We start from the raw sequence: 10,819 nt of genomic DNA, 5'->3' as shown, positions 1-10,819 counted from the left end.
ATCTCCTTTCCTCTCCTTTCCCATTCTTTCTCCTCTCTCCTTTTCCTTCCCCTTCGCTCCTCTCTCTTTACCTCTCCGATCCCTTTCTCGCCCACGTCTCCCCTTCTAATCTCCTCCTGCTGTAACTGCAGTTTTAAAGATGCGGGATGTAATGTAGAAATCCCATATACCTTGGAGAAGCACTTACTCAGAAACCTTATTCAGATTTTAAGAGATTACAGTGAGTGCGGTTGTGTCTCTGGGGTTATGAAGCGGGCACCTGTCATCACAGATGTTTCATTTAGGCCTTGTAATGTTGTGATGTCCCACAACCCCCCGCTCTCTATCTGCACAACACTGCTCACTCGGCTCTACACTGTTGTCAGCCCCAATAGCTTTAATTTTTAATATAAACCATGAATCATGGATCATGAACATCAAAAACAAAATCTACCTCAAACTTCAATCCCTGACACACCTAGGCCCTGAAGTTCAATCATTGTTACTGAGTAAAAGAAAAAGTCTCCCCATTCATTTCAGTAAGAGAGCACATCTGTAAAAGTGTCAGTTGACTTTATTAGGATTGGCTTCACTCAGTTGAAGAGAAACAACTTTTGTCTTTGGAACGTTTACCACAAAAAAAAAAACAGGATCTACAAAATAGGTTGTTTAAAGGACAATATAAAACAATGGCATCAAAATATCTTTGACAAGAAAACAAGAAAAGGCTCAAATAGTTTTGGATGCGGGGCATTTTCCTCTCGTTGCCCTTTTGTTTACAAAACAAAACTAATAACAAAAGAGGAAAACAAAAATCAAGAGATATTTACAGTGCATATATTTACATTAAGGCATTTTAGTTGGGGAGAAAATGGTTGATCTGATCCAACCCCACTTCTACACAATCAAATAAATAGTCAGATTTACCATGATACATTACAGTGCTATATTATCTTTATGCTACCTGCAGTGAATGAACAAATACAGTTAGAGATGCAGGCTAAATCAAACAATCAAAATGGACACTGACAACAAAACATCGTCCATGTTGGATTGGTTAATATAGCTGTTGCTGAGTTGTAGTAGTAGTTGTGTACAGAGTTAGAGAGTGAAAACCCTTCAAGAAAAGACTGTTGGCTAAAAAAAAAAGTTCCATTTAATGTCCATGAAGCGACATGAGCCAAGTTGTTACATTGTAGTTTCTGTGGGCCCGGATGATGGGTGATCTTGTGGTTTAAAAGGGAATTACTGTGTCAAGCTGAGTATAGAGATCGAATAGATCTTACAACAAAAATAAATAGCACCATGTGAGTTAAAAGAACTGTCTAAATTGATCACATCTCTGCTACCATTGATCAAACACTTATAAACCAGAGGAGGAGGCACTTAAACAATAAGTTGTTGATGATGAAGATGTTCGATTCATGAGAAGTTACTTTGGTTAAAACATTGGAAAGAAGCAAAACGTTGGATAGATGAGAAGTAATAGTTTGTTTTTTTAAGACAGTCCCTCAATCCTCGATCTATCCCAGATGCTCCATGGTTAATTTAGGATTGTGCATCAAATACAGTCATTTCTGTTTAACTCTGTATCAACTCTAGGATATGTCTATGTTGTACTGACAGTTTCTCTGGTTGAATATCCATTGAAACGCAAACTGAATAATTCATCACCTAATTGCTGCTCTTTAGCAACCATCCACCTCCCCTCTCTTTCTCAATCATGCTCAGGTCTCCTCTTGCTCAAATCAGAAATCTTTCTCTCTGCCTCATTCTCCATCCCCCCCCCCCCTCTCTCTCTCTTCCTGCCCTATCTTCCCTCTCTCTGGAGTACACAAGGCTTAAATTTTTAATATCTAAAGAGCAATGATTTGTGTAGTGTTCAGAGATTTGAGTGTTCAAAGAAACAGAGTCCAGTAGCGATAGTGATCGTTCCAGTGGTGAATGAGATCTCCAGGCCAAAAAGGCTTGGACAAATTGACCAATTCTAGTGCAAACCGAAGGATTGGTTAAAAAAAAAACCTAAAAATAAAAAAACTCTGGATCTTCCAGTTATATAAACAAACTAACAAATAAACAAACCAACAAGTAAACAAAGATTTGGCTTTACTAGTTTTGCAAAAAAAGAGCTTCCACTTTATAAAAAAAAACAATCATGAAGCCAGTTCTAAAAGTTAGAACAGAGACAAAAGCTTTACAAGTTTTGAGTGGTAAGTGCTTTCATTCCAGTCATTCTAGACAGTCCCAAAGGGCTGGAAACACGAATCGGAGCTACCTTTTTTTTTTTCTTTTTGTTATCGTTTGCTTTTCTTCTTCTTTGTTTTCGTCCAAAGAAATCAAATCTACACCTATCTGGTGGTTAAGGGAGCAAGATTTCAATCCGCCCATTGTCTTCACACTTTCCATCCTCCAAATCTACCCACTCTCCATTAAGAGCAACACGTTTGTTCGGCTACCATACCATTTTAGCACGAGAGCAGCACCAGTGGGAGCTGCGGTGTCAGTGAAAGCTGCTTTGCATGAGGCAGCTTGTAACATTGTGTATGTGTGTGTGGAGGGGTGGTGTGTGTGTGTGTGTGTGTGTGTGTGGAGGGGGGGCATGTGTAGGGTTGTGTGACATGGTTCAAGATAGTGCTTGTGTGTGCACGTGTGTGTGTGTGTGTGTGTGTGTGTGTGTGTGTGTGTGTGTGTGTGTGTGTGTGTGGAGGGGGGGCATGTGTAGGGTTGTGTGACATGGTTCAAGATAGTACTTGTGTGTGCACGTGTGTGTGTGTGTGTGTGTGTGTGTGTGTGTGTGTGTGTTTGAGTGCTGTTAGTTCTGGTGTCTCTTCATGTGCAGGGCGAGGTGGTCGGAGCGGGAGAAGGAGCGGGAGCAGACGGCACACTGGAAGGGTTTGGCGCCCGTGTGCTTCCGGTAATGACGCGTCAGCTCATCCGAACGGGCGAAACGCCAGTCGCAGCCGTCCCACGTACACCTGTACGGCTTCTCACCTGGAGGAGAGAGGAGGAGGAGAAGAAGTCTGGTTGAGTACAGCTGCACTCTGTAAACTGGGGAAACACTGAACTGAACTGAATTCCTTGCCTGATCACAGATATGCCACATGATCAATAAATAACATTCGAACACAGTATGACAGAGTAGAGGCATGTGAATGTGTGATTCTAGCTACTGGTAGTACTGATGACACTGATATTATCAGTAATATCATTAAAGCAGGTACTAATTCCCTGAGTTTCAAAGAGTCATGCGGTAGGGTGGAGGAGCTGGGAGAACAGGCCTTACTGGAGAGTCCGCTTGTCTGACAACATATGCAGTCATATCAGTGTCACTCAGACGTTCATCAAACACTGCATGGAATTTCCCACGGTCTACTGGCCTGTGCTGTCTGCCTTTGTTTCTCAGAATTTCTGTCTGTTTTTTTATGCGTGTCTTTTGATGGATGCACTTTTCTCCGTCATTCTGTTATTCCAGTAATCTTCAGCTGCAGCCCCAAGCCCTTGCTGAAGCTCCACGGTCTGTCTCTGTCCCTCCCTCAGCTCCCTGCACTAGCCCAGATAGTCATGAAGACTAGCTTAAACAAGCACGCCAAGCACCAGCGTTGCTAAAACAACATTATATTATTACGAAATGAACCACACACCTAAACCTGAACTTGGGCCACAGCACAATGAAAGGACGCTGAGAAAGAGAGCAAAGAAAGACTGGGAGACAGGGAGGAGTGTTCAGTTCTCACACTCACAATACACACACACACACACACACACGCACGCAAGCGCACATGCACGCACACACACACACACACACACACACACACAATCAGGGTAATGGATGTTGATGGGGATTAGAGTGGGGACTCCCACAGGGGCACAAACGCATTAGGAATCATCTCATACAGATTACTGACAGGTGTGTGTGCATGTGTCTGTCTGTGTGTGTGAGTGTGTGTGTGTGTGAGTGCGTGAGTGTGCGCACAAGCGACTGAGTAAGAGAAAAAGAATGAGTAACAGACAGAAAGATAGAAAGAGAGAGGGGAGGAGATTCAGAAAGGGCAGGAGGTGGAGGGATGGCGAAAAGCAAAGCAAAGGAAAGGGGGATATGAGGTGAATGAAAACAGAGGGGGGAAAAAAAAGAGAAAATAATTGAGAGAAGTGGAAGTTGCTGCTGCAGCGTGGTCGGAGCACATCCCTCTTTATGTGTCGTGTTCTCATCTTGTGGTCTGTAATCATCGCACCGCAATCAGCCTGCAGCATGAATGACGCCAGATCTAATTGTCGTGTCATGTTCGCAATAGTGAGATGCAAACCACACACACACACACACACACACACACACACAGAATCTGTTCCAAGTGTGAATTTGATGCAGAACTACTTGTTCACAGAACTTTTCTGTCTGTGTGTGTGTGTGTGTGTGTGTGTGTGTGTGTGTGTGTATCCAGATGAGAGGGGAATGTGTAGATAGCAATGGAAGGTTTGTTATGTTAGCTGGCCTAAGGTGGGGCTCAACACCTTACCACTTGTTTGTTGGCTTTCCCTAACCACAACCTTTAGTTATATGCAAATGTGAAGCAATGACACAGAGGGAAGGAAACCACGAAGGAAGAAAGAAAGGAAGAAAGAAAGAAACAAAGAAAGAAATCAATTTTAGGGAGCAAGAGAGAGCGGGAGAGATGAGGAAAATGGATCTTAAAGAGCACACAGAGGAATGATAGAACTACAGATATGAGAGATAGGATGATCGAGGATATTTTTGTATCGGCACAAGCAGATCTGGTATATTTATAGTGGCAAACAGGCCCAACTAGTCGCAGAAAAGCAAAGCATTTGAAACAGCGAAGTCTGAACAGGAACTGGGATCGCAGGAGAGATGGCACCACACGTCTAGCATTGACCGCATAGACAGTCTGACAGTCATCCGCTGGCAGAAGTGTGTCACTTCCACCTGTTTTGATGGAATAGTATATTGGGCAGAGGATGGGAATGGGGTAGGATAGGTTTACACACACATGCCAAGAACACAACACTCTGCCTAGCAACATGGTGCCATCGCAGATACTGAAATACGAGTCATGTGGGCAGCGTCGTTTTTTGACGAGTCCCTTTTAAAAAAGCTACGTTAATTAGAGGAGGGTCTTACCCGTATGAGTCCTGAGGTGGGCTTTCAGATGGGACGACTTGGTGTAGACCTTCTTACAGCCTGAAACAGACAGAGAGGCAAACACAAGGAGGGGGCTTAAAATCTGAATCCAATTAATACACCAAATACGTTTACATGTGCCAGAAATGTATTTACCATCTAAATTCACATGCTCCATGCCAGATATTTGATCTAATGGACTTGTAAAACCTTGTTGATCCAATCCACCAACCCACCCAAGAGCAGAGATAGTTTGGACTAGAGAAATGTTTGTATTAAAGAAATACAAAGAATCACTGGTCTAACAAATTCAGATATCAAAAGTGCAAATGCACGCATTGCAAAGTGGCCCATGCACTCTCATTTGCCATGAAAAACATTTAAATTGGATCTATCAACAAGGAAATTCCAACAACTGAATGCAAGTAATGGAATATAACTTTTGGAATGTTGAAAGCTTTTGTTCACAATGCCTTCTAGTTTGACTTGGAAGTTCAGATAATGCACATATGTTGTAGACAGCATGTAGACTAGAATGTCACAAAGTTCACTAACATGTTAAATTATTTTGAACATAAGATTGAAGAGAGAGCAGCAGAAAGATATAGTTCAAAATTATTATAATGTTACAATAGCATAGAAAATACAGATTCCAGATTCCAATATAAATTCTTATTACAAAGCTGAAACAGGCGGCAGCTGCAACTGAAAGAGTGAATAATATGCATTTTGGCAAAGTGTGGATTTGTCCAGCCTGTGTAGCTCTGCTGCGTCTCGGTCTTGGAACAGAGTTACAGAAGTTATAAAAGTCCAATCTAGCAGTGTGTGTTCAGAGGCGTGTGCTAACATGCTGCAGGAGGCTCCTCTAAGCCTATTTTACACACTGCCACAGGCTAGTTGACATTACGTGTCCTACAAGTAGCTGCACATCGTATAGCCAGAGTGTGTGTGTGTATGTCTGTGTGTGTGTGTGTGTGTGTGTGTACCAGGTTTAACACTACTCTCAAGGTCCAGAGATCCAGATGGCATGATTATCACAAAACAACTTGTGACGATAATTTTTCTGATCCACAAAGGCAAAAAAATATATTTCATTGTGTGTCTGAGAGACCAAGTTCATGTGCATGTTGCATGTTAATGTGTGTGAATGAGAGGCAGAGCAAGAAATAGAATGAGAACAACATGTCTTCCAGTAAGCCCAGTAGGTCAAGTTCAGCAGGTTAAAACACATCTATTAACCACTTAACATTAGAGCAACATAGAGGCCTATCCAACAAACACACCCACGTACACAGGTTCACACTACTGAATCATACCAGCGCTGACTTTAAAGTCTCAACAATCTGGGCGAGCTTATGGGTAAAAATGCCACAGCCGTTTGAGGTATGATAATAGATGCAAAGGAGTTTTTTAATCCAGACAGTTAATTGAATGGTGGTGAGTCATCTAGCCAATTTAATAGCCACGGTTTTCAAATGAAAATATTCTAACTCCAATTTTTCTTTTTTGTTTACTTGAAATAAAATTTATGTTCTCTGCTGTGCGCTGAGTACATTTCATGACTCACGCAGGCCTGTGAAACTAATTCAAAACACAACATATAATTTCAAAAATGCATGGGTGTCAGTCTGCAGTCTCAAAATAAGGCTGTTTTTCTTAAAGCTGACCTTTTGGAGGCACCAGATATTCACCTGACCGCAGCGGCATGTAAAAATAAAGCGTACTCACACAACAGTGTCAAGAGTGAGTGTGCACATACAGCAGTGAACACGTGTCGTTGTTCTAACCTGGATAGTCACAGTGGTGGATCCGTCTTTTCTCCAAGTCGGGGTTGTTCCTACGGTTGTAGCGGACAGGCATGGTGGTCTGAGCCGGGCCAGGGGCCGGGGCAGAGGGGAGGCCGGCGGCTGGGCCCGGGAGTGCGGTCGGACCTGTAGCCAGGGGCAGGGCCAAGCCGCCTGGGCCGGGGCCGGGCCCGAGCCCAGGGGTGCTGCCTGCCAGCTTGGAAGCGATGGTGGCTGCATAGGAGGGAGGAGGAGACATGGTGAGGAGCAGCTCCTTCTGCCTGTCGGGGCTGCCCGGCTCTGAGCTTGGCGGGGATGGGGGCAGGTAGGGCACCTGCTGCTGGAGGAAATGGGGGTGTGTGTGCGCGTGAGGGTGTGTGTAAGCCCCGCTGTTCAGGCCGCAGTAGGCAGGCTTGGCAGTCTGCTCTTGCTGAGAGGCAGCTACCGATAAATCGTGGAACGGCGTGTGGATTGGCGAGGGACCTGCATGTTGTATCTGCTGCTGATGATGCTGATGCTGCGCCTCCATGCCGCCGCCATGGTGATGGTCCAAGTCGGAGTTTAGGAGCTGGAACAATGAGCCGCTGTCGTCATGGTGGTGGAGAGGATGCTGCTCGAACTGCGACGTCATTTCCTGTTTCACAAACACCTCTGACACTGAATCGCCACCACGGCCGCTCCCCGACTGGTTGAAAACACTGGTGAAGTCCGGTAACCCTGGTAATGTCATGTTTATGGCTGCGGTTTCCATAGCGATACCCCTGTTGCCGTGCCCGGACGTGCCGCCGCCTCTTGTCGGAGTGGAGTTGGGGCAGTGGGGCTGGAGGGAAGGGGAGAAGGAGGGGGTGGCGGACTCCGTTTTGACTTGAACGAGACCTGTGTGGTTCTGGGGCGGAGGGGGGCGCGCCTGCCGACACAGGCCCATCCTCAGGTAGGCGACATCGGGGAGGTAAAGATTCATGTTGAGGGTGTAGGGAGCCCCAGTCTGATCATCGCTGAAGAACTGATCCACCACAGACGCACCATCTCTCTCCGACTTCTGCTGGCTGTCTGCAGGAAGAGGAAGGTGGAGAGGCTGGGGGGAGAGATACCTGTCCAACTCACACTTAGCCTGGAGAGACAATGACAGACAGAGAGAGAGAGAGGAAACACACAGTTAGCCATGTCTCATTTTATGGTCTTAAAATAAACTCTGGTGACATTAAATGTACCCAGGAATGACATTCCATTACAAAATAGTGACATAAATTAATTACTGTCCAAATACAGGTTCCTCAACCAACCAACTGCTCCTGAACGGTCACCATGAAACTATTCTGAGGCGCTATTCTGAGAAGACAAAGGTTTGATAGGACAGTCACCACTAAAACATTTATCAAGTAGTCATCAATAGGTGGTTGCTACATTCCCTCTCTGCTTGCAAGGCTGAACTCAAAAACCTACCAGAGGGACAATAGTTGAGGATCAGGCTATTTAAGTGGTGGAATTAACAAATCAGTACTATAAAGGGATTTCTTATAAATAGGACACGAAAATTGCAGATCTGCTGAGTTTTACAGATCCATAGATCATTCTGACATTACAGGTGCACAACATTATGGGAACAAAACTCTTCTCTTACAGGGGATTTCCTGGGACAAAACCTTTATCAAACAGGGATTTGTGGTCTACAGCGTGTGAATGTGGGGGGATCCTTGACATTAAAAAGTTTGGGAAGCCCTGCAGCGAAGGATGAAACAGCAACATGACAGGGGAAACAGGGGAAACACCCATGCCTCGTCCAGCCCGCCGCAGCAGCAGCAGCAGCAGCAGCAGCAGGCTCTTCTGGGGCTGGGCTGCTATTTCTAGGCGCCTGATCCGACCAGCTGCTATCCTCTCTCTCCTTCACAAGTTTTTTGGGTTACTGCTGGGGGACGGAGTTGCCGGGACCTTTTCTGTCCGAGGCTGGAGTCAGTTGTTGTCGGCGTGGTATGATGGTGAGATTGGACGCCAAGAAGGGACCGACAACTGGTGACCAACTGGCTCCGTAGAAAACATGCGATGAAGAATGCGTTTGCAGGCGGAATAGCTCGGCTTCACGTTGCCGTCCAGCTGGCTTATATGTATCCCATGATCGCAGCCTACGCCTGCTTACTGCATTACTAATAGTGGTACATGCAAAACAAAGTGATTAACAATACGCAGGCCGATTGAAATTCTGAGGCTACCCAAAAAATAAGCCTAGGTCTAAAACCAGTCTGCCACGCCCATTCAATGAAATATGGGGGGGTTCCATCACTAATCATAAATCGGCATTTCCCCGTGTGTCTAAAGTCGGTTTCATTTCTAGACGGGTTACCTGTGTGTAGTCGTTTTGTCCACTCCGGTCCGTGTCTGTGATCTTGGAGTCCAAGCCGAATAACGCCGAGTCCTCCAGGGGGAATCCGCCGGGCAGGGTCGACTTCAGCAGCGGGTAGAAGGGCTCCTCCTGCCCGCCGCCGCTCATCGTCAGTGTCGCGGCCATAAACCTCCCGTGCAACACCGTGGATTGTCTACCTAAACGTCTCGTCTCTGTGTTGCGGGAGGCAGATGCTACAGTGAAAGTGAAGGGAGTCGAGCCTGCGAGGTGTGTGAGTGGTGGACTAGTGCGCGTCTGTCTGCTGCTACATCCCCTTCCACTTGTTTCATCTCCCCATTGGGCCGGAGACAGTTTTCTATCTCTTATTATAGGGCGGGGCGGCCCACTGTAAATACAGCAGATGCACCGCCCACCAAACCTTTAAAAAGGCTTTGATCATTCATTCACTGGCCACCGCCCTACACTCCATCTAAATACATTCACAACATTGTCGTAAACTGTATCCACAGCACGAGCGAAAACGCATGGAAATCCTATGGCTGGACTGCATTAAAGCATAAGATATCATATATCTTGGGATGTAGTGTAGGATAAACCCACCTAAACTCAGTTTATCCAGCTTTTTATTTGTGAAATTGTTTTCTCCATCTCCTTGATACAAATCAATGTATATGAGTTGGTTATGAATAATGTCAGTTAAATGATAATGGGTCTTGTATAGAAAATATAATTTCATCCTATTCTGAAAATGAGTTTTTGTTAATAATATACCTACATTTTTAATCACTGCAATGTCACTGCACATATCTAAATCGTCTCAAGGCACCTCACTGTATGCTGCTTTAAAAACCATTCATCTGTGACAGAAAGGTTTTTTCATTTAACAAGTTATCCCTGTACAATGAATAGAACAGTGTTCTTTTTAATTGTGCCGTGTTTTCCCCCCCTATTATATAATCTTATCATACACTTTTAAATGGGAGAAAAAAATACCCGGCAACTCAGAGATAAAAGGGAACTGCAAATGACTGACACAAATGATTGAGCTTACAAATAATTAACATAACTGATAGGGCATACAAGTAATTGGTATATATGTATAGACAGTGTTTTGCATTGTATAGTCTCTGTTCAAGTTATTTCAGATAATAAGATGAGGGTCTATTGGGAAGTACTGTATGTTAGCTTGATGTGGAGAGAAAAAGTGGAAAAAAAATTGAGAATGAGGGACATAGAAAGAAAAGGAGCTGACAAAACGGCTAGTCAACTGCACAGCATTCAACTCCTGGCTAAGTTTAATATGACACCAATAAGAACATGGGTCTGAAATGATAAAGGTATGCCTAGTATGTCTATATTTAAAGCCAAAGGAGTCTCGGCTCGTACAAATCAAAGGCTAAGGTTCTCTGTGAGAGGGCCAGCCACACTGTTCGTCTGTAGCCACCAGCATTGGCCAACCTCGAATGGATGAGGAAATAATGATAGACAGACCTAATAAAACAGATGACTGCCAAGGAAGAGGAATTTTTTGGGCCAGTCAGTTTGGTAGGAATGTGTATCCTGTGGAAGGTAATGCCTCTG

General features: G+C 44.7%; 1 protein-coding gene across 1 annotated transcript; it reads right to left on the bottom strand.

Annotated features, from left to right (window-relative positions):
• Window positions 1–533: 533 nt before the first annotated feature.
• Window positions 534–9,582, bottom strand: klf5a (Kruppel like factor 5a). The gene is made up of 4 exons (XM_071520423.1): window positions 9,239–9,582; window positions 6,904–8,011; window positions 5,117–5,176; window positions 534–2,970 (listed from the first exon to the last, which is right to left on the bottom strand). The coding sequence occupies exons 1-4, from the start codon at window positions 9,401–9,403 to the stop codon at window positions 2,792–2,794; spliced, it is 1,512 nt and encodes a 503-aa protein (XP_071376524.1). The 5' UTR covers window positions 9,404–9,582; the 3' UTR covers window positions 534–2,791.
• Window positions 9,583–10,819: the final 1,237 nt, after the last annotated feature.

The sequence above is a fragment of the Centroberyx affinis genome, unplaced genomic scaffold (genome assembly GCF_046629955.1).
Source record: "Centroberyx affinis isolate AG114_WGS23_722 - 3 ecotype Tasmania unplaced genomic scaffold, CSIRO-AGI_Caff_v1 ptg000801l_1, whole genome shotgun sequence".
Classification (NCBI taxonomy): domain Eukaryota; kingdom Metazoa; phylum Chordata; class Actinopteri; order Beryciformes; family Berycidae; genus Centroberyx; species Centroberyx affinis.
Note: the sequence above shows the minus strand (reverse complement) of the source record. Positions and strands in the feature narration are given on the sequence as shown.